The sequence below is a fragment of the Onychomys torridus genome, chromosome 20 (genome assembly GCF_903995425.1).
Source record: "Onychomys torridus chromosome 20, mOncTor1.1, whole genome shotgun sequence".
NCBI lineage: Eukaryota > Metazoa > Chordata > Mammalia > Rodentia > Cricetidae > Onychomys > Onychomys torridus.
Window position 1 is genome coordinate 9,183,500 of NC_050462.1, and position 26,526 is coordinate 9,210,025.

The 26,526-nt window shown below is 45.2% G+C and overlaps 1 protein-coding gene across 3 annotated transcripts in view; it reads right to left on the reverse strand.

The window, feature by feature from the left end:
• Positions 1 to 3,552: 3,552 nt before the first annotated feature.
• The window catches only part of Utp20 (UTP20 small subunit processome component), an 85,465-nt gene continuing 62,491 nt past the window's right edge, over positions 3,553 to 26,526 (reverse strand). The window contains exons 43-62 of one of the 3 annotated variants that reach the window (XM_036169704.1): positions 26,162 to 26,318; positions 24,611 to 24,709; positions 23,118 to 23,285; positions 20,837 to 21,003; positions 19,809 to 19,950; positions 18,926 to 19,042; positions 16,175 to 16,345; positions 15,887 to 16,018; positions 15,044 to 15,154; positions 12,470 to 12,549; positions 12,039 to 12,108; positions 11,766 to 11,948; positions 11,013 to 11,144; positions 10,326 to 10,458; positions 9,058 to 9,236; positions 8,278 to 8,349; positions 6,708 to 6,971; positions 5,957 to 6,083; positions 4,410 to 4,555; positions 3,553 to 4,124 (exon numbers count right to left, since the gene is read on the reverse strand). In XM_036169704.1, coding sequence (XP_036025597.1) covers positions 3,969 to 4,124; positions 4,410 to 4,555; positions 5,957 to 6,083; positions 6,708 to 6,971; positions 8,278 to 8,349; positions 9,058 to 9,236; positions 10,326 to 10,458; positions 11,013 to 11,144; positions 11,766 to 11,948; positions 12,039 to 12,108; positions 12,470 to 12,549; positions 15,044 to 15,154; positions 15,887 to 16,018; positions 16,175 to 16,345; positions 18,926 to 19,042; positions 19,809 to 19,950; positions 20,837 to 21,003; positions 23,118 to 23,285; positions 24,611 to 24,709; positions 26,162 to 26,318 — 2,806 coding nt within the window. In that variant the 3' untranslated portion in view covers positions 3,553 to 3,968. Of the gene's footprint in view, positions 4,125 to 4,409; positions 4,556 to 5,956; positions 6,084 to 6,707; positions 6,972 to 8,277; positions 8,350 to 9,057; positions 9,237 to 10,325; positions 10,459 to 11,012; positions 11,147 to 11,765; positions 11,949 to 12,038; positions 12,109 to 12,469; positions 12,550 to 15,043; positions 15,155 to 15,886; positions 16,019 to 16,174; positions 16,346 to 18,925; positions 19,043 to 19,808; positions 19,951 to 20,836; positions 21,004 to 23,117; positions 23,286 to 24,610; positions 24,710 to 26,161; positions 26,319 to 26,526 lie in introns of those variants that run through there. The other 2 variants (XM_036169705.1, XM_036169706.1) reach the window with 2 other exon arrangements.

Here is a 26,526-nt window from a genome sequence, read left to right on the forward strand (position 1 = left end):
AAGTAATGTTTATATAAACTCTTGTCTATGCTAGTAAAATGATAAATGATACAGTCAAAATGATCCCAATGGCTGTATTTAATGAGTTCACAACACAATAAAAAACTTAACATGAAAGGAAATAAAAAGTAATTTTAATAAGTATTAACAAGATGTCTTTACTGTCTTCCATTCATTTACCTTTTTCAGTATTAAATTGGTTAAAGATAAGAGTCTTACTGGTTCTATAGCAAAAATTAAATATTCCTAGTTTTAAAAATTAGACATAACTGTAGACTTAAAATTGTCTTCAGAGGAACTTTCCCAAGCTAATCATCCAGCACTCACTTAATGTAATATAACACACAGTATTATTAATATTGGGAGTTCTTTCAAACATGGACAACTGGCATTTGAAAATCAGACATTGCTAGTGATGTGGGCTCTAGCCTCCCTCCCATATACAGTCATTTTGTAGGGTAAGTGAAGGAATGCACTTTGCTCCTGAGGGATTTTGATTTGTTGGAGCTAGCCCAGGCTGGCCTCAAACTCCCGTTGATACTCATGTCTGGCGGTGCTGAGGCTGTGGCTGTGTACTGTCATGGCCAGCTTGGGATTCATAACCTTTTCGTTCCTGCTTCTATTTAGTTTGACTTCGTTGAGGTCTTTTTAGGGACCTTCTTCCTCCAGGCACAGTTATTTCCAACACAACAAAACAAAAACAAGTCCACTTGATGGGCAAGGCTTTTGTTTTCATAGAATTCTAGTACCCATGGACATCTCCTTCCATTGGAATAGATCCATACTTAAGGCTGGGGAGGCGGCTCCATGGGTTAACTTTGCTATGCAAGCATGAGGATCATCGTTCGATACCCAGCAAGCATGTAAAAAGCCAGGCATGTCTTGAACCTCAGTGCTGGGGGCCAGTCTAGTGAAATGGCAAGGTCCAGCACTGAGATCTTTATCTCAGAAACAAGATGGAGTACTAGATGAAACTCAAGTCACCCTCTGACTTTCACATCTGCGCACACAGACAAGTGCATCCCTCACACCCTTACACATATACCACGCAAAATAGTCTACTAGACAAGAGGCACTGCAATGTATGGTTTCCTTCATGGCAATGGCAATAGCACACACACTGAGTTACTAGGTTTATTCTTTAGGTGTTAAGTACTTCCCTATGATTCTGGAACACTGGAAAAACCGTGTGGCAGGCACATGCTGCCTGGCACATAACCCCCACCACTTCAGTCTGTTCATGATTCTGCTGATTTATCACATACAGGCTAGGATATATCCAGAGTTCCGATGCTGATGTTTACAAAGTAAATCTGAATACTAGAGTGTCTGTGTATGTGTGTGCACGAATCTGTGTAAGAAGCTTGGCAGTGTGTGTGTGTGTTTGTGTGTATATGTGTGTGTGTAAGAAGCTTGGTAAGGGAAGTGTTTTGAATCTTGCTTGGTTCTACATTCCACATCTCCTTAGGTTATTTACTGAGTCTGTTTCATCTATAAAATAGAAACAGTTTTGAATCTCAGAGATAGTATCAGAATTTAGATGTTTGCCAAGTACCTAACACAGGGTGGGCTGTTTTACAAATACACTGGGCACTGAAGAATATCGCGACAACGTTGAGTGTGGTGAGCAAATGATGATGTGGCTGGACAACTAAAAACAGTTTCCTTCAAATGTGAGTCACTGCAGACTTATGTACATTCGACCTTAGAATCAACTGGTAGTTTCAGTGAAAGCATATACTAATATTTGTTTCTTGTTGTTTGCCCCATTTAAATTGAGGCATTTGCATATAAGCAAAATATAAAAACCTGGAACTCCAAATCTTATGAGTATTGCTAGTACAATTTAAGACTTCTGCCAGCCAGGCGGTGGTGGTGCACGCTTTTGATCCCAGCACTCGGGAGGCAGAGCCACGTGGATCTCTGTGAGTTCGAGGCCAGCCTGGGCTACCAAGTGAGTTCCAGGAAAGGCACAAAGCTACACAGAGAAACCCTGTCTCGAAAAACAAAACAAAACAACAAAAAACAAACAACAACAAAAAAGACCTCTGCTACCACACTGGGTTTAAATCATGTTCCTTCTCAGGACTATCTTAACACTGACATCATTCTCTTTATCTATGTATCTATCTATCTATCGATGTATAACAAGAATGGCTTCATCATACAGTGTATGTGCACATGTCTAGATTCTTAAGTTTATTATAACATAGTGGCATTCTACTTTTCTGACTTGCTTTCCCCAGCTAACAGTTTCTAAGACTCGCTTGTATTGATGTAACTAGCTCATTTTCTCTACTGTGTTTCTGTGGATGAATATACCTCATCCTTCTATTCTCTTGTGTAACTCCTGTCTGTGGTACTGTGGTTCTAAGTTTCTCTAAATAGTAGATTACTGGCTTGGAAGCACACTCATCTTCAAGTTCATAGTTAATGCCAAGCTGTTTTCCAGTGTGCTGACTTCTATTGCTCCACTAGGTACCTAACACTTGGTATGGTCAACCTTAATCTCACATAGGTTCATAGTAGAATTTCCTCCTACCAATTTGGCTAGGAAATACTCCTTTATTATATGGGGAGTAAACGGTGTAGGAACTCACTCATGACCCATGGTGGCAGTTGGTGCTGGTGAGGCTAAAGGCAATGATTACTTGCCAACTAGCATGTAAGTTCTAAGGAACAGGTACAGCCATTACTAGCTGACAGTTAATGTTAAAGATCATTTTTGCTTCTCTTCTGTGTACTCATTCTTTTGCCATGTTTTCTATAGGCTCACCAGCTGATCCATAGTTTACTCATTACATATTCTGGAAGCAAATCCTTGAACAGTAATATATGGAGTATGCCATATCCCAGTGTGTACCTCTTTAGAAGCACCTTTAAAATAAAAACTTTTATTTTTGTGTATGTGTGCGCACGCCATGTTCATGCAAGAGTTCTCAGGGACCAGGAGAGGGCATCAGATGCCCTGGAGCTGGAGTGACATGGCTGTGAGCTGTCCACCATGGGTACTGGGAACTGAACTGGAGTCCTTGGGAACAGCAGCAACTGCTCATAACCACTGAGCCACCGGAAGGGAAGCTCGTTATCCATACAGTAGAAATGACCATGTTCCGCTACCGACAGCATTTGTATGTCTGAGACATACAGGCCAAGTCCTTACTTCATTCTTTTCTGAAAGCACCTTGCTTTGTTGGTCCATTGTCTTGTTTTCCATGTAGATTTTAGAATTGGCTTTATTAATTAGCTTAACAAGAACTTTTTTTTGGGTTTTGCTCCCCTATGTAGTCAACCAATGGGATGAGTTTGGGAAAATAGCATTTTATACTAATCCATCAGCATGGCCATATCTTTCTGTTTGCAGACTTCTCAATGCGTTCTGATACTATTACAAACACTTTGTTTTACTTATTTATTCCTAATATCTCCTTTTTTGCATACATACATACATACATATATATATATATATATATATATATATATATATATATATATATATATGTGTATGTGTGTGTGTGTGTGTGTGTGTGTGTGTACACACACCAGGTTTTCCCCTTTTTTTGTGAGAAAGCTAAGCTTTAAACCATGTCATTTAGTATCACATACTTTTTAGACAATGAAGATACAGGAGTAGCATATTAAACATTTTAATTTAAAAAATACAAGCATGATTACATTAAAATATACATTACAAATCTATGCCAAAGTTGAACTCATTTTCTTTACGTTGAGGCCTGTTCTCAGTAGTCCAGCTGGCCTGAAACTCACAGGCAGGCCTCAAACTTGCAGCAATCCTCCTGCCTCAGCCTTCCAAGTGCAGAGATTACAGGTGTGAAGCCACACCCACCTTTCAAAGTTTAACTTAGAAAACAATCTGCTGGGTATTCAGCCAGGAGAATAAAGCTGCAAGTTCAGGTTTTCACCCCAGTTGAGACAGAGTGAGTTACTGGTATGCATACTGGGAGACCTCACTCCACTATTGCTAAATCTCTCAGGCTGTGGGATTTTTGTCTCTTGGCCTTATAGCCTGGGCGCAGGAACTCTATCTTTCTTTTCTTTGCTTCTCCTTTATTTTTATGTTTCTTCAACTTTTTCTTGGCAGCGATATCAGGATTGGTGACAAACTTGAAGAGAAAGCAGAGATCTTTCATTACTTTTCCGTACACATTAAAAAAATCCAAATCTGGTTGGGCATTTAGCTCAGTGGTAGAGCGCTTGCCTAGCAAGCTCAAGGCCCTGGGTTCAATCCTCCGCTCAAAAAAATCAAATGCAGAGGATGTCATTAGTGGCAATCCCTCTCCTCTCCAGCCCTCGTTCTTCCCCCGGGGAACAGGAGCACACACGTGCACAGCACACTCCTAGCACTTCTGATGCCTGTGGCCCAGCCACAGTCACAACAGCAGCCTCACCTCCAGGGCCTTCCTCTTCTTCCGGAGTGCCCTCTTTTCACTAGCCTGCTTCTGCACAGAGGCGAAGGCCAAGGAGAAGCTCTCGAGCCCAACCAGCTTTCTGAGTAATTCTATGATTTCCTGGGATAGATTCTTCAGCAGAGGATCTAATCACACAGAAAAAAGATGAGAGGCAGTCACACGTCCAAACATTTAAACTCCTGTGGCACCATGACTGTTACCATTCCACACAAATCCACTGGCCTCTGAGCTCCTGAGACGGGGGTGGGGTGTGTGTGTGTGTGTGTGTGTGTGTGTGTGTGTGTGTGTGTGTGTGTGAGAGAGAGAGACCGTGACCTGCAGTGCCCATCTCAGGCAGAAGGCGACAGGAGAGCAACCCTAGGAGACCCACCCCCATCAGGAAGCGGGCTGTGAAGAACTGGGCAGCACTTGGGGTTCCTCTGCGAGCCTGCTCAGCTCTGCAGATGTGGAAGAGGGAAGACAAGATGTTTCTCTAGCCTCCAGGGCACAGGTCAGAGCCTAGCTGTGCTCTCCCATCCTGGAGCCCCACAGTTGCTTACTCCTCAAATACCGTGCGAATTAAGATGTACACCCAGTGCCTAACACACAGAATGGACCTTTCCAAATACCCTGAGCATTAAAGAACATCACTGCAACACTAAGTGCAGCGAGCAAAAGATGAATGAGGCTGAACAGCCTCCTCAGCTGCGGGGACAAGCGCACGCCTGTAATCCCAGAAGTCTGAAGGCAGAGGCAGGTGGATCTCTGGGAATTCGAGGCCAGCCTGGTCTCCACAGCAAGTTCCAGGACAGCCAGGTCTACAGAGAGAAACCCTGTCCTGAAAAACCAAAACAGCTCCACAGCAACAACAAAACCCAATGTCTTCTAAGAGTGTGACTTTAGAGTGTCAGGAATATCAACCTTAGGACCAACTGCTAAGGGTTCGTGAAGTTATGGACTGTTTTCTCTTTTCGGGGGACTGTTTTCTTTCTATACTTACTTAGGCCACACATTAAAAAAAAATTAAATTATGAGGTATATGTGACTAAGAAAGATAAGAAAACCTGGGAATCTAATGTCAAATCTAACACAATTGCTCCATTTCCAACCTAACACCAAATCTGCTGCTCCATTTGTCTTATTTCTAAACTGTTTAAAACTTTTTTTTTTTAAAAGATACTCTCCCCATGTAGCCCAGGCAAACCCCAAACTCCCAATTCTGCCAGCACCTCCAGAGTGCTGGGATTACAGGTGCACACGACCGGTCCAGCTCCCTGAGAGGTTTAGGAATACCTCAAACTTGCCCCTGGGAATAGAAGTAAAGCACTCTCTCTCTTTTTAGATAGCCTTTTACGGTGTAGTCGTGGCTGGCCTCGAAGGTATCAAGATCTACCTGCACACCCATCGACAGAAGGTTTGTTGAATAAGTGGAAAATAAATGTTTTCTTCCTTAAACTCTAGTAGGGAAGGAGACAGGAGGGAAGGGACCATGCAGCGTTCAGGAGAGAAGCCAGGGGTTCCGGCGTGCTCTCAGGAGGACAGCTTACCTTGCTCTGCATAGGTGCTGTTGAGTTCCCGGAACAGCGGGGCGATGATCACTGGGAGGTAGGGCTTTACCCGGTCCACCCCGAGGTCCACAGCTACTGCGCCGAGGAACTTGAAGATGCAGGTCCTCTGCAAGGAGAGACTGGTCACTGCAAACGCCTCTGCTCAACACCCAGCCATGCCAACAGTGTGCATTTGAAAAGCCCAGCTCTCGATTTTGAGACAGATATTGATACCATTTTAGGTTCAAATTACAAAATAATGGGGACCTGAAAAGTCTCACCAATAACGTAAAGACATTCAACAAGAAACCTCAAGCCCCCAAACAAACACCCCAAATCAAAACGGCCACGTAAACAAAACATCAGGCATTGTAACTTACTCCCATAATAAATCTAGCCCTTGGGAGGCTGAGGCAGGAGGAGTCCTACAAGTTCAGACAGCCTAAGATACATAAAGCAAGCACCAGGCAAACGAGTTATAGAACCTATGTTAAGAAACTCTGTCTCTAAACCCTGGGAACCAAAAACCAAAAACCAAACCCGTGTCCAAAACCAAAGCCAGCCATAGTGGCTCACACCTCTGACTCTCCAGCATTTATTTGGGAGGTAGAGGCACACAGATCTTTGTAAGTTCCAGGCCTCCGTGGCCTGGCAGAGCTCCAGGTCAGCCCAGGCGTGCGACACAGCGAGCTGAGACCCTGCCTCCGACAGCAACGACAAACAACAACGAAGCTTGCGTGCCCTGCTGCACCTTTAAGGGGTTTCTAGGCGTGTAAGCAGCTTCCAGCTTAGCCATCCGGGACAGCTTCTGGATCAGCCACAGCAGTGTGGCCGGCCTGCTGGGTTCTTCCTTCTCTTCTCTGTCAGACTCCGTCTTTCCATCTGCACCAGCCTCGTCTCCTGCCGCCTCTCTGGCCAGAGAATCTTCCAAGTCTTTCAACTCTCCTCGCTTGTTCCCAGAATCGGGTTCCAGTAGATATAAGACTTTGGCTATGAACAGTAAGTTCTTAACAACCTGAAAGGGGGAGAGGGAGGAGGTTAGATTTTGAACAAGCAAGGCTTCTGGGCCCTAACCCAGCGTGCGGGAGACAGAAGGGTGGGCACACAGCACCATTACACTGGTGGCTGTGTTCCTTCAACTCTTGAGTTCCTCCACAACGTATCCAGATTCATTCTCACCTAACTGTTATCATTTGGCTTAGCTCTGGCTTTAACGTCACAGAGGTAGGAAAACATTTTCCCATGGGGAAGCATTGTCATTAATCTTGCACTAATTCTTTGAACCTAATTATGCAGAAATAATATGAACTGATTAGCTGTTTCCTATCCATGTTGACTGACCTGTGGAAGATCTCTCTGAGGTACTATTACAGGAGGAAAACAGATGCTGTAAGTTACACTAATATAAAATGTCACTAGTGGTCCACCAGGATCCAACAGTCTTTAGAATTCTATGCCAGGTACTTAATTCGGCCTTCCACCGAATGGCTGTCCACTCCTTCCCTGACTCTGCCATATGCAAAAAGCATGTTACCATTGACTTTTTAAAGACAGAGACTGTTATCTAGCCTCACACTGACGGCAGCCCTCTTGTCTCAGCCTCTCAAGTGCAGGGATTACAGGCACGGGCTACTATACCAGCTACAGTTACATTTCACCTATGGAAGTCTATAAACTATTTTTAATGGTGGAACGATGTATCTGCTTTTAGGGACAGCCAGTTTGTAGGTCACACTGTGAATGATAGTCTTTTTAACTTCTAGGAATATGGGAGGAGATTCAATACCAGGTTTTACTAGAGTACTTAACCCATGAATCAACCCCTTTAACGCTTTGGTCACAAAGTAGAACTGGTATTTTAAGGTTAAAGACCAGCAGGTAAAGTTTCCCTACCCTCTCATCTTTATTAGGAATGGTGATGAAGCCACAGTTAGTCCAATACTGACCTCAGAGTCAACTAGACACATATGTATAACAACACATACTGCAGTAGATGTTTACATTTCACCAAATATTAAAGCTGGTTGAAAGCAGAAGAAAGCAAGTAACAGTCAGGCGGTGGAGATGCATGCCTTTAATCCCAGCACTCAGGCAGCAGAGGCAGGCGGATCTCTGAGTTCAAGACCAGCCTGGTCTACAGAGTGAGTTCCAAGACAGACAGGGATACACAGAGAGACCCTGTCTTGAAAAACCAAAACCCAAACCAAATAAAACAACAACAACAAAACCCAAAAGGAAGTGAATAACAAATGTAAGCCGACTTAGTCTGTTGGTAGGACCGTCAGCTGCTTCTCTTATACTGGAGATTACTACACTCTTACCTGTTCTCCTAGGGACTCATCTAAGAATTTGGAATGCAGCTGATGGCATGAAGCCAGAGAGATACTCTTCATCTGTGAAAAGAAATGGACATCAGCAGACAGACAGCACAACTGTTGGTTGTTTAAGACAAAACAGTCATACACAACAGCTGGGTGTGGTGGAACACATATGAAATCACCAGCGCACCAGGAGCTGAGCCAGAGGAGCCCTGTGAATCTGGGCTACACAGGAGTTCCAGACCAACGTCATGTCACACAGTGGGATCATGCCTTAAAAACAAACAAACCCCCAAAACTCCTACTGATGACATGCGCAAGTCATTAGCTGGTGTGTCTCCCACCATGGGCCAACAGCTGCATAGACTAGAGGACGCATCTCACACAGGCCAGAAGGGAAGGACAAGGTTTAGAGACACTTTTCCTTACAGACACACAGGCAACAAGAACCAAACCCAAGCCAGGCACGGAGGAGTTCAAGTCCTAGGACTCGGGTGGCCGAGGCAGAAGGACCCCAGTAAATTTCAGGTCAGCTTGACTTTAGGCTAGCCAGGGCTACATAGTGAGACTTCGTCTTAAAAAAATAAGCAGCCGGGCGGTGGTGGCGCACACCTTTAATCCCAGCACTCGGGAGGCAGAGGCAGGCGGATCTCTCTGAGTTCGAGGCCAGCCTGGTCTACAGAAGAGATCCAGGAAAGGAGCAAAACTACACAGAGAGATCCTGTCTCGAAAAACCAAAACAAACACAAACAAACAACAACAAAACCCAGAAGCAAATGGTACCTTTTGGTCAAGGTTACTTGTTAGGAACCTGACTGCTATAGGGTCCGTGGGTTTCTTTTTGCTTTTCCATTTTTGAATGAGCTCTTCTGGTTGGCAAGATGCAAAGAGCAATCCAAAAATCTGGGCTGCTGTGAGCCACACCCAGTTGTGCGGATGTCTGAGGTGAGTGTGTACATGACCTGAAAGGAGAGCAGAATGCATTCTCAGATGCCTCACACTTTCTGATTCCCTGAGGTAGACATGGTGAGTGTAGGCAGCTAGGGAGCCTCTCTGTGTGCCTGGACTGAGGAACCAAGAGGAAAGTAACTGTCCCTGCTTTCCAGGCCACAGAGCCAGGGAAAGTGAGGCAGAAAGACACAGGAGACAATACAAAACTAACTGTCTGGTAAATTGTCTGATGCTGAGGACATAATGAAATGCCCATGGTTCCCTATGAGCTGGTGCCACATGAACCAGTTTCAGAATCCAGTGAGATAAGGTGCTGTGAATGATACGTTTTTTAAGGTCAGCAATGTAAACATGTACACAGGTACCAGCTTAATCCTAAAGGTGAATTGGTGGTTGGAAAACGATCGCTTCTGTCCTGACTTCTCTCTACGAAGTGTGCGCTGCGGTCACGTCCTTAGACAATGGTGAAGAAGGACTACAAAACCAGGCGAGGAGACAGAGATGCTCGGGGAGGCTGCTGCTATCACCTCCCCCAGAACTCAGGCTCCAGCAAGAGGTCAGTACACGGGCAGGAAAAGTGACAAGTCTGGTGTGGCTGTCATTTTAACACAGTAAAAATCCATGCCCTGACTCCTCTACACGCACACCTTAAATTACTTTGATTTCAGCCCCCACCACCTTATTACCCCCTACTTCTTTTCATCAATAAGCCCCCAAAGATAGCTCTTGTCTGTAAGTCACATCTTAACAGAGCCCTGGGGAGACAGGGAGGAAGGAGGAAGGGAGAGCTGGTGAGGGGGTGTGGGTGCCAAGCACAACATCACGCAGCAGCCAGACTTCTGTAACGTCTGCCTTTTCAAAAATTTACCCCCAATAAATACCCTTTGTTTCATGAATGAAATGTATTAGTGTTGAAGAAATACACTCCTCCCCCAATAACACTGCAGTGTAATAATCTGATGGGGTCCTTTATGTTTTTTTCCTCACAGACTTTAAAAAAAGATAACGTTTACTTTCTGTAGTGTTCTTATTCAAATTTCAAGTATTTTCAATAATTCTATCTTCTATCACAGCTACATGTTGTTAAATAAAACACTTACTCCAGATTTTATTCAGAGTCTCGGAGGGCTTGGTAAGGCGAATAATGTTACATTCCTTGACGAGTTTACTCATCAGTGTGAGGAAAGCAAACAGCAGGCGGTCTGCAGCCTTTTCTTCCGTCTCCTCTATGATCTAAACACAAGGTGAATGCATGCAGTTAACGTCATGGCCTGGAAGCACCCAATGAACGTCTTTCCAGCACGCATGTCTCACCAGGCTTCCCAACCATAGCAACAGTGATTACCACCACTCTTTACCACGATGCCGGTGCAAACCACCCCTCGGCTGTGATAACCAAAAATGTTTTTGGATACTGCCAATTATACCCTGTGAGGGAAGACGCCTTAGCTGGGTCTATGATCTTCATATACCGTGGAAGGTAACTTACTTTAGAGATAGCATCTCACTGTGCATCTCCAAAGCAGGCTGCCCCTTGGGATTATGGGTGTGTATCACCACAGCAGGCTGCCCTTGCCTGTTTTGGTGATGCTGGGGTTTGGGCATGCTGGGTAAGCACTCTATCACTGAAACAGTCCCTTAACCCCTAGGCCCCATTTAAAAAAGCTGCAGCTGCACTGAATTCTTGTTTTTACTAATGAAAACTGTGTTTCAGTACTAACTATACCAGCCTGACCCAATGTTCTCATAAACATTTCCCAAGTTTTAGCACCTAGCAATTGACTTACATCTTTAAAGTTTTCAGGATCAATCTCCTTTTCAATCACAGGAAGAAGAGTTCCAAGCCTTCTCTCAAAATCAACTCCTTCACTTTCCACAAATAAGCCACAGGTCAGGGCAGCTAGCTGCCTGTTTAATCGCTGCAAAAGCAAGGCACACCACGATGCAGAATGACAGAAGGGTCAGCGTGGTCAAACCACAGGCATTTGGTAAGCACCACGTGCCATCCCTTCCACGCAGCCCTCGCTTCACCTGTGTGTGTTTACCTGCGAGTGAGTGTGTGTGGACGGCAGGAACGAGAGGAGGGAAAAGAGGTGAAGGAGAGGGACAGGAGGGAAGGAAACGTCGGAGGAGGGCCAGAGGGGGCAGCAACCAAGTACGGATGAAACTGTTTCTCAAAAAGACAAGCACTAAGTGAAGTCACAGCTGAACTCAACAAAAGACGGGCCAGCAGGGACGGTGACGGGATCAAGTGGGAAGATAATGAAAAGTACATTCCGGAAACTGAAGAATAAAAGTAGAAGCGTCGCTGGGTGCTGTGCTTGGTCAACATTAGTAACATCTGTGCACAGCTGGGTTTTCTGTTACGTTCTGTAGCGTCTCATGCTCCGTGAGACTTCAGGAGCATACTGTTTACAGAGCCACATACCAGGGCTGCCTGGGATATGCTGTTTCAACAGTGTGTCTAGCAGGTACTCTGATATAAACTATGCACCAGAGCTGACCCGTGTCACTGAACTATGACCAGGAGCAATACCAACCTTTTTTGCTTCGAACCAGGAGGTAACCAGACCAAACAGCCAGTCCTTCTTCTCAAGGCTGACCTTGCTGAGCAGGGATTTGATGGCCATGGATGCCATCTTCTTGCACATGGCAGAGTCATCGTTGACCATCATCAGGCAAAGGGGGATGAAGAACATCCCGCAGTTGTCATGGAGCAGTCCCTAGGGGAAAGCAGGCACCGGTGAGAACAGCCAGAATGCAATGGACGCAGAGGCAAGAGGCAAGGCTTCCGGGCCCTGGGTAAGCAGTACCTGAGGGAAGGTCTCAAAGAGATAAGCAATCATTTCCAAGGTGGATTCTCTTCCAGTCTCATGTTCATAACTAGGGCAAGAATGTTAGGCAGACTCAGTATCTTGTGATTATTATTATTATTATTATTATATTATTATTATTTTTGTATGTGGAGCTGAGGATCGAGCCCAGGGCCTTGCACTTGCTAGGCAAGTGCTCTACCACTGAGCTAAATCCCCAACTCCATGATTATTTTTAAATGAAATAAAAATAAAAAACACTGGGCCTGCTCCATTCCCCCAATGTCAGTGACTGCGTGGACCATCGGGAGCAATAGCACAGCACCCTCGAGGAACTGCCACTATGCTCAGGCCGTCTTTTCAAGATGGCCACCACATCCAAGGCAAAGATGAAGCCACCCCTCTGCAGCTACAGTCGTGGTTGTGCTTACTTCAGTTGAGCGAGCATGAATTCCAAGTTTGGTCTCAATTTCTCACCGAGGGGATAGTCAAGAATGTATTTCAGAAAAACCTAGAACAAAACACACAGCCGATTATATGGATCCTGTCTGTCCAGGCGGGAAATGTGGCCTTTCCCACCCCTCCCCGCCCTCCCTGTTTCCTTATGAGGCAGGAGACTGACGCAGGCTCCCTGGGCAAACACTACCTCTGAGTAGTCTTCAGGGTTCCTGCCTGCTAAGGTGCTTTCTGGACTCACAGCAGGGTAAACCTTCCCCAGGGGAAGAAGCCAGGCTTTCCCACCAACCGACCGTCTACTAACCTACATCTGTGCCCCTTTCCCACCAACTCCAGACTGACCGTCTACTAGCCTACATCTGCGCCCCTTTCCCACCAACTCCAGACTGACCGTCTACTAACCTACATCTGTGCCCCTTTCCCACCAACTCCAGACTGACAGTCTACTAGCCTACATCTGTGCCTCTTTCGGCAGCCACGACACTCATTGATGCCGGGCTCCATGGAAGGTCCTGCCTGTCACCACGAGGTTAAGCTCCAAACCTAAGCCTGCATATCCAGAGCTTCTCTGATAGGTGGCGTGGTGACTGAGCTGGTTCAACCTTCTATCTTCCCTTGGATACAATGAGCTAACACCAGGAGTGGTAACGTGCCCAGCACCGTTAACCCTTGGTCACTTCTTTTCACTTCTTGGGCAGCAGGTGATATAACAAAGCGACGGCACTGAGAGATTAAGTAGTTTATTGGTCCAGACTTGAAATTGTTTTTAAACATTTATCTGTTTAGTACGTGTGTGCTTGCTTATGCATGGAGGGAGGGGGCTAACTTGTGGGAATTCTTGCCTTCCATCATGTGGGTCCCAGGGATCAGTCATCAGGGCTGGCAGCAAGTGCCTACTAGGCTTCATCTTTAAACCGCTAGAACAGAGCCGTAGTTAAATACTGAGACTGAAGGCAGGGCCTTAAACTTTCAGAGCCTGCTTCTTCCTAATGCTAAAACAGAGATGCTAGATGCCTACACCAGGCTGTGGAGACTGTCTAAGTGGTTGAGTTGAGTAAATAATGCCCACTGTAGAATTACTGTGTACTCCTTATCACAGCAAAAAAGGGCGGACCACAAGCCAAACTGAATATCAGAGATCATGTATGTCAAGTCCTGACTCCTGGTAAGGAGTCACAAGAAAGGGATCTTACGCTTTGTACATAGTAATTCCAAAGTGGACTGTACACAGCACATTATTAATTAAACTCAACCACTTAACAGCAGCTGGTCCTTGCTGTGGGATGTTCTGTATGTTAAATGTGTTGCTCTGATTGGTTAATAAATAAAACACTGATTGGCCAGTAGCCAGACGGGGACAAGGAGAGAGGAGAATTCTGGAAAGTGGAAGGCTGATTCAGGAAGACACTGCCAGCCGCCGCCATGAAAAGCAAGATGTAAGGTATCAGTAAGCCACGAGCCATGTGGCAACTTTTATCCCAGCACTTGGGAGGCAGAGGCAGGTGGATAGCTGTGAGTTTGAGGCCAGCCTGGTCTACAGAGCTAGTCCAGGACAGGCTCCAAAGCTACAGAGAAACCCTGTCTCGAAAAACCAAAAAGAAAAAAAAAAAAAAAAGAAAAGAACTAGATAACAAGAAGCCTGCTGTGTCCATACAGTTTGTAAGCAATGTAAGTCTCTGTGTATTTACTCGGTTGGGTCTGAGCAGCTGCGGGACTGGCCGGTGAGAGAGATTTGTCCTGACTGGAGAAACTCCAGCTACAGGTCCTCCATCTTGTGGTCAAGCAATCTTTTGTTTCTAGGGATTTGCTTTCTCTCTTCCACCTTGGCCTCTGGCAGCAGCCTAATCCATCCCTGTACAAAACTTCAACTCTGACGTCCATCTCTTAGGTATGATATGTAGTGTTCCTAAGATTAGAGAGGGACAGATCTATAAGCAGATATAATCCTGTCACTCCTCTACCTAAGGATTACAATGACTGCTTACTGTTCTTAGAACAGAGCCCTACATTGAAAATTATATAGATTGAGAGAGAGAGGGGGGGGGGGGGAGAATGTGTGTGTGTGTGTATGCGCGCGTGTGTGAGATGTGTGTCACAGAATTGTATGGAGGTCAAAGGATACCTTGCAGGTGTTGGTTCTGGGATCAAACACAGGTCATCAGGTGTGGCAGCCAGTCCTTTCCCCACTGAGCTCTCTCTCCAGCCTCAAGGCCCTCCATCTTTAACCAGCCCACAGGTTCTGCCTAGCCACAGTGCTTTGCTCTGAAGTAAGCTCGGCTCCAGATGAGCCCGAAGGTTACTTTCTGAAGGCATGTACTGCTCCTTCACCTGAAGATTAAGCCTACTTTCCCTCAGATTTCAGTTTACATGGCAATCCTCAGGAAGGCCTTCTCGACCTTCTGCCCTTGAAGCTTGAACTAAGAGCACAGCAACAACATCACACAAAGCAGTCTTCAGAATCCAGTCAGAGGTGACCCCTCTAACTAGAAAAGCCAAAGCTGGCAGATGTGGCCCAACCTGTACTGCAGTAAGAAGTTCTCTCTACGCACCTGTCTGCACTGGACCCTGGCAGGTTCATTCTGTGCAGAAATTGCCAACTTGGATACTTTCCGCATGATATCATCAATTTCTGGGACCAATAATTTCCTTGATAAAATAGCCTAAAACATAAAGGGGAAAAGACATAAATTTCATCCACAGATGATCTAAGCAGGCATGACATTAAAGCGTCACAGTTTTCAAACACAATGAAAATAAGCAAAAGTATGTACTTTCATTTTGCCACATAAATTGTGTGGTATTCATCCAGATTAAGCACAGCAATGAAAGACCCTCCAACATGATAACCTGGAGTAAGGCATCTGCCCAGGACTCCCCGGGCTTAGGTAAGCATGTATGTACATATGTGCATATGTATGTATGCATACATGCAATGTTAGGGATTGAACCCAGGGCCTTTCCTACTCTAGGTAAGTGTTTCAACACTGAGACAAAAACCCAGCCCCTCTGGGAAGATTATCATAGACCTCATGTTTCAATACTGTATTAAGGGCTGGAGAGACGGCTCAGAGGTTAAGGCACTGGCTATTCTTCCAGAGGTCTTGAGTACAATTCCCAACACCCACATGGCGGCTCACAACTGCTTCTAACTGAGGTCCCATGGGATCCAATGTCCTCTTCTGGTGTTCGACATACATGCAGACAAAGTAGCCATAGACAGAAACAAATAATTCCTTTTAGAAAATACTCTACTAGCTTGTATCTGACTATCAAGATCATAATAACCTTCATCAATTACTTAATTTCAGAAGCTAAAGCAGTACTCGCCATGTGACTCTAAGGATCTGATTGCATAAATCAACATCCAAAACCAACATCTGGCAACATCATACCTTGAGAAGACCAAATGCAGTGGCTTGTCTTGTGGTATCATAAATGTCTTCCTCAGCATAGGCCAGGAGAACCTGAAGTTGTTTCTCAGTTATCTTATAGGACTTGACCTTCTTGACCACGATGGTCACACACTGTAAGTCACAACAATGAATCAGCAGCAGCCACCCCAACGTGAGGGCTGAATGAAGTGAAAAGGCCTTAACAACAACCCAGGAAACCAATGTGACCAAAGATGGATGTGGACCCCAGTCCTGGCTTTCTCTCTCAGGGTAACTGTTTCCTCTCACCTTGAAACAATTCACTACCAGGTGGAAATTCTGGCCCCGGGCAGCCCCCAGTCTCGCGTAGTTCTTCAGCAAGAGGAAAAGGTGCTTCGTCAGCTGTTCTGCTTTGGTTTCTATGGAAGGCAGAGGGAACCGCAAGACCCAGATCAGGCACTGCAAAGCGCCTGTGATCACCTGAGAAAAGAGAAGCAGAACTGTGACTCAGGACAGGGCAGGGAGAGGTGAGGAAGTAACGGGCCGCGTTGGGTCTACTGTGGGAGAACTACCACAGAATAGAAGCTTCTCATGTCTTTAAAACTGCTTGTGTTTTTTGTTGTTTTAGATTTATTTATGCTATATGGATACATGAAGAGCATCTGACCCTCTAGAGCTAGAGTTACAGCTGGTTATGAGGCATGTGGGTGCAGGGATGGAACCCGGGTCCTCTGCAAGAGCAGTGCTCTTAACTGCTGAGCCATCTCTCCAGCCCCATGTCACTTACTTGTTGCTGTAGAAGAAATGACTCCCTGTCACAGCAAGTGAAGGCAGATCATAAGTAAAAACAAAGGTGCTCACTTACCAAGTTCTTAAGGATTTGGATAGACTGGACCATTTGAGGACCTGTGTCCTAAACTCAATTTCAAGTAGCTTCCTGTTTTCTAGATGACTTTCAGTGTAGCCCCGTCTTCACTAAGTTTTCTTACACAAAGCTCTCTACTGGGGTCAGAGCTGCTACCAACACTACCACCTTTTCTCAAGTCTTACCTGTGGGAGTTCTGATCTCACCGTGACCCTCAGAGACTGTTAATAAAGTTTACCTTGAATCGGGGTGAAGCTAGCAACTAGCTGACTGGAACTGGCCAGAGACGCCAGCAATTTGGATAGAGAAGATGCACAGAGAAGAAAGGGTGGGAATGTGAGTTTGGGCTTCCTTTTTGATTTTGGCCAGACTTCCCCCCCCACCCCCCCACCAGGGTCTCTCTGTGTAGCTTTGGAGCCTGTCCTGGAACTCACTTTGTAGCCCAGGCTGGCCTCGAACTCAGAGATCCACCTGACTCTGCCTCCCAAGGGATTAAAGGCGTGCGCCACCACCGCCCGGTGGCCAGAGACTCTTGCTGGCTCTTTGGCTAAAAAGCAAGGTCAGCTGGTTGCTTCTTGGCTTCTCTGATCTAACAGGTTATCACCCTCATATCTGACTTTGAGTCTTCATTGGTAAACAGAAGGATAGAGACTTAGTTTAAACCTACATATCCAGGCAGCGGCAGAGCTGTGGCTGTGGGACCAGAAGGCCATCCAGGCCATGGCCTGAGTGGCCAGTGGGGCACTGACTGTGGGGCCGTGGGGTTGCAGACATAATTAAAATATCAGTAGATTCATGTGCAGCTGCTAAGCTGTCAGAAAAACATCAGTCCTAGAATCAAATCCCAGGGCCCTTCACATGATGGGTAAATGTTTGGCCACTGATCTACATCCCCAGTACATTACTGGGCACGATAAATACAAAGATAGCCAGGCATGGTAGTGCAAGCCTGTAATGCCAGCACGTAGGAGGCTGAGGCAGGGAGATCTTGAGTTTGAGGCCAACCTGAGCTACACAGTTAAAGAGTCTGTTTCAAAACCCCCAAATAAACACACATATAACTTCAGGTTCAAAATCAGGCCTAAGAACAAGGACCACTGAATGCGGTCAGGTGCAGGAACAGACAAGAGTACCGGTACCTGTGATACAGACAGAACCCAAGTCCCCAGGCTCAGGCAGCTCTGACACACCCCTCTAGCACAAGGCACCCTTACTGGGCTGGATCATGAAGAGAGGAGGAGCGGCCACCAGGCAGTGGTGGTGTACGCCTTAATCCCAGCACTTAGGAGGCAGAGCAGAAACCCTGCTCAAAAAACCAAAAAAGAGCCTGGTCATCTGAAAGTCCTGGGCTGAACTCTGAGCTTTTGCAGTGATGGCCCATACGAATCTGGAGATGTGGAGGCTCTGGAGTCTGCCAGACAGGTTCATCATCTAGATCATGAGTAGTTGCCAGCTGTTGCTGCCTCATTAAAATCTGCCTTGGGCTGGGAACAAAACTCAGTGGTACAGCACTTGTCTAGTGTGCATAAAGACCTAGGGTCATTAAAATAGAAAGCGGGGAGCTGGAGATAGAGTTTGCTGCTTTTCAGAGGACCCAAGTTTGGTTCCTAGAACCCACATCAAATAGCTCACAGCTTTAACTCGAGCATTTCAGGGGAGCCAATGTCCTCTTCTGAGTTCCTTGAGCATTCACATGCATATATGCAGACATATATACAATATAAATAAAACTAAGATAAATCTTTAAAAAGAAAAAATCTGCCTCAGGAATTTGGAGGTCAGGGATGAAGTCATTAAGATACTGGCAATAGTGACCATGATGAAGATGAAGACCACTGGCCTGGGGGCACCATTGAAGGTGTTTTGAGAATTAAACTAGATAACCTACCTAAAAGGACTTTCAAAGATGTGAAGGGCTATCCAAACAAAGGGACTCTGTGTGTGCTGTGGCTTTCATGTGCATGTTGGGACCCAAACTCAGGTCCTCATGCTCACACACCATCAATTTTTCTTACTGAGTCTTCTTCCTAGCCCCCAGTGGTTATTTTCAATGAGGTGGACAGTAATGGTTGTACCAAAAATCCCTTTATAAATTTGGTCATCTCAGAAGCGAAAGCTCCTGAGGTAAGTTCCACTATTCCACACAGTACAGCCCTTGTGAAGGAAGGGATGATCCAGCAGGGACCAGTACTCACCTTCACGTCCCTGGCATCCAGGCAGTTTATGAGGACCGACACAAAAGGGTCCACCATTTCCAGCACATGCTCATTTGAAGACTGGATCTTGGAAGTCTTTAGACTCAGATGCAGCAGCTAAAAGGGTTGAAGAAGATATTTTACATTATTTCCCATGATGCCAGGTGAGTGAGGCAAAGTGATTCGCAAAGATGAATGTGGCATTTCAACATGCTCCTATTCAAAATAATAAAAGAAAATGAAGAAATCTAAGAAGTGAGTCTCAGAAAGTCAAGTGCATGGGAACTCAACCTGCAGCTGACATGCTATTCACAAATGACCACTCAGCATCTACTGGGATTCAGGGCACAGCAATGACCAGGACAGCCCTGGTCCCTTTCCTGAGGGCTCTTAGAGACTCAAAGAGAGTGAGGTGACTTTAGAACTGAAGGGAAGCTAGGTTCACTGCAATGTATATTGGGGATGGCGCTGTAGGAGACTGCAGCCCTGCAGCCCAAAAGAACCAGGAAAACTGTGAGCCACAGGAACTAAAATCATCAAATTAAAAAAAAAAAAAAAAATCTCATCACCTTAAAAAAGAGACAGTGAAACTCTAATAAACAGAATAGTCAGAACAGCAGCTGAGTCAACTGTATCATCGAGAAAAGGCCAAGAGTGGTGGTGCATGTTTGTTATCCCAGCACTTAGGAGGCAGAGGCGAGTGGAGAGCTGCAAAGTCTCAGGCCAGCCAGGGACACCAGTATTAAAGTCGGTAGAGACAAACAGTCACTTCACAAATGCACCCCTCAACATTTCTGTAGTTACTTCATGGCACAGCATTTCTACGGAGGGGAGAGGCTCCTGAGCTTCTGCAGATGATTAAACAGGAAACAAGGAGGCTCACCCGAAGCCCAGACTCGATGAATATGTGCATGTTGGTTTTCTTGCTCACAACAGCTTTCGGCCCACCTCGAACTGGAGTTGGGGGGAGCAGAAGGCAGCTCTGGGGTGGCAGTCGTGCATCAGGTGCAGGGGCTGCTGGCTTTCTGTCAATCACAATGGAAGAGAAAGAGCACTGTCATGTGCTTAAGGATGTCACTGTGGCCTGTGGAGACCTGAGCAGCACTGAGAGGCCTGGCTGCTCTAGCATGGTCTTCTCCCGTCCTGCAGATGACAGAGCTACGGCAACCCCTAGCAACGGAGGCCAGACTAAAGAACGGACTGAACGGAGATGGACAACAAGAGGACACTTGGGTTGCAATCTGAAAATACATGCTAAGGGCTCTTCAGGACACAGGGCAAAATCCAAAGGATGTGCATGCGGTATTTTGAGATCACTTAAGTTCGACACCTGTTTTTATCAGAACAACAGGAACACATTTCAAATCTATCCTTCCAATCAGTAAATATTTAAAATAAAACTGGCACCAGAGAATGGTATGAAAATAACCGACTGCTGTCTTTCAAGCTAACTCAGAGAGGGAAAAATAATCTTTTGAAAGTTTTTTATTTTATTTTTTATTTTCTGAGACAGGATCTGTAGAGCCTTGGCTGTCCTGGTACTCACTATGTGTGTAGCCCAGGCTGGCCCTGAATTCAGAGATCCCCTGCCTCTGTTTCCTGAGTGCTGGGGTTAAAGATATGCACAACTACACATGATAAAAAACAATCTTAGGTTGAAATGATCACTTGGAAGGGTCTCAGCCCAAACAGCACAGAGCTAAGAAGAATACTGCTATCTAACCTGGGCAAGCACCAAACTCAATTCTCCTGCCTCTGCCTCCTGAGTACTAGGATTACAGGCATCCACTGACGGGCTCAGCTAACATTTGTTTTACATTACATCTGGTTATTAACACACTTAAGAGACAATGACCGAGGGTTCACTTGAAAGAAGCACAGGACACGTCTATAAGGCCCCCAATAACTTACTTTTCCTTTTCTCTTAGCAGTGGCAGATTTTCACTGACCAAACCATAACTGAGCAGTAGAAGAGATTCTGCAGTCATGTCTGGATTCACAATTAATCCTGCTATAATTCGGCGTAAGGTTTCGTGAACTTTCCGGGCAAGTTTTAAACTGGTGGTGTTCTGTAGGATCTAAATTAACAGAGAATAGCAGCACACTGATGAACAGAGCCACCCTTTCATCACTGTAACGGCTCTGACACAGACTTGCTTCGTAGTGTGTTCTTTTTCTCACTAAAGAATGTATGTACAACCAGGTGGGTGGTGGCGCATGCCTGTAATCCCAGTACTCGGGAGGCAGAGGCAGGTGGAGCTCTGTGAGCTAGTCCAGAACAGGCTTCAAAGCTACAGAGAACCCCTGTCTTGAAAAACAAAAAACAAACAAACAAAAAGAATGTATGTACTGCATCTTCAAATAGATACAACATATAAAGAAAAGTTAGGCACAACCTTGTGAACCCAAGTTTCCAAAAGAAAATAGTCTACAAGGTTGACTGAATAATTAAATGCCCAGTGACTGTGGAGAGCTGGAATGCTACAGGCCAGAAACAAATGATCTCAGGCTATCTCTAGCTCACAAATGGTCATTCACTGTGCACCTCTGTGTTTGGCCTCACATCTTTGTGGCTATCTAGTAAACCCTTTGGGGACTATAGGACAGACCTCCAGCTGCCACCAAGATAAGGCTAAGATAACATTACAGGGCTACTACAGAGACACTCGCTTTACTGTACTGACCTACCCAATGTTTCCTCTCACTCATTCATTTCTGTTTTTTTTTTCTTTTTCGAGACAGGGTTTCTCTGTATAGTTTTGCGCCTTTCCTGGAACTCGCTTTGGAGACTAGGCTGGCCTCGAACTCATAGAGATCTGCCTGCCTCTGCCTCCTGAGTGCCAGGATTAAAGGCGTGCACCACCACCGCCTAGCCTATTCTACAACGCACTTTTAAAATGCCTTCATTTATTTCTTTGTTTCTCCTGCTACTATAAAACTTCATAAATCTGTTACCATGTTGGAATATGGTATTTGGGGTGATATGAATTCATGGTCACTCATGTTTGGCTTCAGAATAATAAAAAGCACAAAAAAACTCATACTCCCTTTGAGGGGAGGGCTGTGTTTTCCCAACAGTTTCAGCTTTAGAGACAATCACTGTGATTGGTTTCTGTACTTCTGATTTCTTCCATTCCTGCAACCTCTTTTCCTGTTGGTGAGACTCAGGGCACAAACCTGTAGGTATCATCTGCCAAGTGCAGTGATAGGGGTGACTGGTAGGTGTGTGTGTGCGCGCGTACACACACACACACACCCCCTATCAATAAAATGCATAGTTGCTATTTAAAAGGAACCATGTGAATTAAGGACTTGGATGGTCAGGCTTTAGGAACTTGGTGGGAACTTTGGATCATCATCAACCTCAGCCAAATACTCAGCACTTCACTGTGTGAGACCCTTTCCATCTTAAAACAGACCCAACCTTCTTAGGTCCGTGCGTGCACTCTAGTGACAGACATCTGGGACAGAAAGTAACCTGTTACTCCACATAGCATGTGTTGCTCTAGTTTTACTACCCAATGCTGTTAATAAGGTGGTCACTGAGATGGGCATGGAAAACAAGGAAGTGGGTAACTTGGAGCCCTGTTCTCGAGCAGCAGAAAGAAGCAGCAGAAAGGGATGTGCGCTTTGCGTTAGGGTGCTCCAGAAATAAACCCTGAGTTTTTGTAACCATGCTCCTTCCTTCCTCTCAAGCCTGAAATTTCTCCTGCAACAGTGTTGAGAACATTTTTATTCCTTTTTATGAGGCCAGAAGAAGGTGTCAGATTCCTTGAACTGGAGTTACAGAAGGCTGGGAGCTGCCATGTGGGAGCTGGGAATTGAACCTGGGTCCTCTTGAAGAGCAGCCAGTGTTTCTAACCACTCGGTCATCTCTCCAGCCCCATGTTTACAACATTTAAGAGCAGCATTCTTCTGCTTGTCAATATGGGAGTTGTCTTAACTCCCAAGACAGAGCTGTAAAATGCACTCACACTCCGGCTCTTTCCTTTCACACTGTTTCTCTGTCAGGGACCAGGACTGGCCGATCATAGCACCTAAGTCAAGGCTGCAACCCAGGCCCATTCAGGACTTGTCTGTTTAGCACAAAAGGCAGCCCCGGGTGACCACAGACAGTGTTTCCCCTGTAAGACTCTTTCAGGAGCTCAGAGACAGAATGTTGGGTATTCCTGGATCTCACTTAAGTCCTTACCTCTTTTAAGGGAAGAATAAGTTTTGTAACCTGATCTTTTCCGACAAACTTGCCCAGGATTTCGTAAGAATCATAACTCTTGCTCCTTCGCGCCTCCATGACTTTGGACAGAATCTGCTTTACTTCCTTTTCTTCAGCAAGGGCACCAAACAACTCGTGGTTAAAGATCTTTGAAAGAAGGAAAGGACAAATGGCAGAGAGGAACACTCAGCAAGGCCCGCCCAACTAGCAGTCCGTGATGGGCACCACAGGGCCCATCAACAGAGTCAGACTGGGCTGGATGAGAGGAGAGGAAGCTGTGTTAGACCCCCACCTTCAGTGCACTTGAGAAAACAGTCCAGAAACACGAGGAACCACACAGGGGAACACGCTGAGATCCATAAGCCTCATATTTGTAACTTAACGACTGAAATGAATACAGATTTTGAAAACGAGACTCAAAATTTAGAGCCCACGTTCTAAAAGTATGCAAACAAAAGGTCATGTCAGCTTTATTATACTCCTAATCCTACCTCCCACTCATTTGAATTATTTAATTTGAAAAGTTAAGTATTTCTTCATTATTATAAAGCTCTGATTGAACATACTTTTAGCTTTTTCAACAAATTCACGACATACCTGATTAAAATTTTCAATTTTGTTTCAAAAGCTGAACCCCCTCTTTTGAAAAAGAGAGGTTAAACTAACTTATGAGACACTAGCAACGACAGAATGGCCATGGCAATGAAGGACCAGCTTTTCTAACATCTGCTAATCTAAAACATAAAGGTAGTAAATTCTGTGTGTGTGTGTGTGTGTGTGTGTGTGTGTGTGTGTGTGTGTGTGTGTGTGTATGTGTGTGTGCATGTGTGCTGAGGTTTAAACCTAGGGAGGGTGCTGTGGATATTGCTCTGTATAAATAAAATGCTGACTGTCTAGTAGCCAGGCAGGAAGTATAGGCGGGACAAGAAGAGAGGAGAATTCTGGGAAGTGGAAGGCTGAGGCAGAGAGATGCTGCCAGCCGCGAGATGTAAGGTACTGGTAAGCCACGAGCCGAGCCACGTGGCAACTTATAGACAAGTAGAAATAGGTTAATTTAAGATATAAGAACAGCTAGCAAGAAGCCTGAGCCATTAGGCCAAAGTTTAAATAATATAAGTATCTGTGTGTTTATTTTATAAGTGGGCTGTTGGACTTACAGGGCTTGGCAGGGGCTGGAGAGAAGCTCTCCAACTACAGGAGGGTCCACTACATACTAAGAACCCACCACCGAGTGAAACCTTGCATTCTACTTTCACTTTTATAGTCTATATTTCTTTCTTTTTTTTTTTTTTTTTTTTTTTTTTTTTTTTTTTTTTTAAGCTGGGGATTGAACCCAGGGCCTTGCGCTTGCTAGGCAAGCGCTCTACCACTGAGCTAAATCCCCAACCCCCTATATTTATTTCTTATTTGTGAACTGTTAAAATGACCATCGCCCACTTAGGAAAAGCAGAATTGCATTCTGTGAATCTTACCTCAGTCATTATTGGCAGACAAGAGTCTAAATCCCCAACTCGCAGCTTGCTGCTGAGGCCTTGCAGCAATGTGTAAACGGTGAATGTGAGTACGTGGACCTAAGATGAGATACACAGTCAGAATGCAAATGGCTAGGAGCCTTACACATGAAGGTGCTGTCCACAACTCAAGAGTCCGTGTGTTAGTTACTGCCCAGAGCTACCACATGTCACCATTTAAGGTCCTTTGACAGAAGCATGGCTTGTACAAAATACAGTGTATTCAGAAATCCATGGTATACTTAGGTACTATGATGATTTATGAAGGAAAGGCACTCAAACACACAGGTAAGCTGCCGAGAAACACATCAAAGTCTTTCAAGCAGCTGGGGAAAGACGTGTTACTTGGAAGGGAACCAAAAGGACAGCTCACCACAAAGGGTGTCCAATGCTTTTGTCAAGGTAGAAGTCCACATTCAGGAGTGATGTCCCTTTTAGGAAGGAAGGTAAGATAAAGGCCTCCCAGAAGAAGGGAAGTGAGACCCCACTGCCTCTAGCCCCACATTCACCATGATTACTAGAGAAGTTCTTCAGATTGAAGGGAATATTAGCAGACCCACCCAAAGAAGAAAGAAGCAATGGTAACTACCTGGGGTGGGACTACTTTCCACCTTGGACTATTAAAGTTACAATATTACCCTATGAAGGTCCCAATCCTCAAACATAGAGGCAACTATACAGCAGTGGGAGGGGAAAGGACCCACACAGCAGTAAGTTTCCACCTTTCACTTGAAGTGGTAAAATACTGACCTTCATACACTGTTAAAACATATATGCTGGCAAAAACAGCCACATAAAGGAAGACTGGAATTTTACTTAGAACATGTTCCTTATACATCAGTAAGTTAAGACATGCAAGGAATGGTAGCTACTGAACTTTCAATGAGCATCTGAACGCGCTGTGAAGCTTCCTAAACTTGCCCCAAGGTCCTAGCAGATGCAGGCTCTATAGACAAGTGTGGTGGGCTCCAGTTTGCACCTCACGGCTCCTGCGTGCTCTTGTCCAGGCCCACACTTGGAGCTGTGGCAGGGTATACCACCATGCAACTGCTATTGTTTCATTTCCTGGTAGCCTTACTAATTTGATTTATGCCAAGTTTACAAAGTTAAACATATACATATCTTCTTTTTTATTCACTCAATTGGCAATACCTTCAAATAAACTTGACAAGAAAATTTTATGAAGATCTACAGACTATGAAACAATGTTAAACAATGTGAAAGAAAGAAGACCATGTAACCTAGCCTATGAGGAAAGTAAAGAAAGACCTGATGGATACTCAGAGAAACTTAGGTTCTGCCGTTAGTTTGAGTTAGGGCCCCATGGAGACGGAACTGCCTTTGACTTGCTGGTGCTCTTTCCTCAACTTCCCAATACTGGGAAGAGAGACATGAGTCCCTAAACTTGACTGTGACTGGAAACGTACATGCTGTTGACTGCTCGCTCAATCAGCTTTACTGAAGACAGACACTAAGCACTTGGACTCCTGTGAGACCAAACACTGAGCTCACCTGATACCCACGGACAAGGGTCGTCTGTAATTCTTTGAGAACATACTGCAGGAAGTGCACACCCAGATCTTCCATTATTTTGGTGAGAGTACTACGCGCAACGTCTCTGATTTCTTGTGCTCTGTTCTTGAGGAGGACACACACTTTCAGCAAAACACTAGAAAATGCAAAGGTGAAAAAGAATCAAGAGGCAGAAACGTAAACAAAATGCCCGTCTGTCTGTCTCTTACTTATTCACAAGCCCAATTCCCAGTTAGGGTCTGGACTACAGCAAACCATGTAGTTCTCTTCCTGACGAAAGAGCTTCGCGAGCCAGGGAGCAAAGGAGCAAGTCCCGAGTCTCTCTCAACTCCTCTCACCCGTCT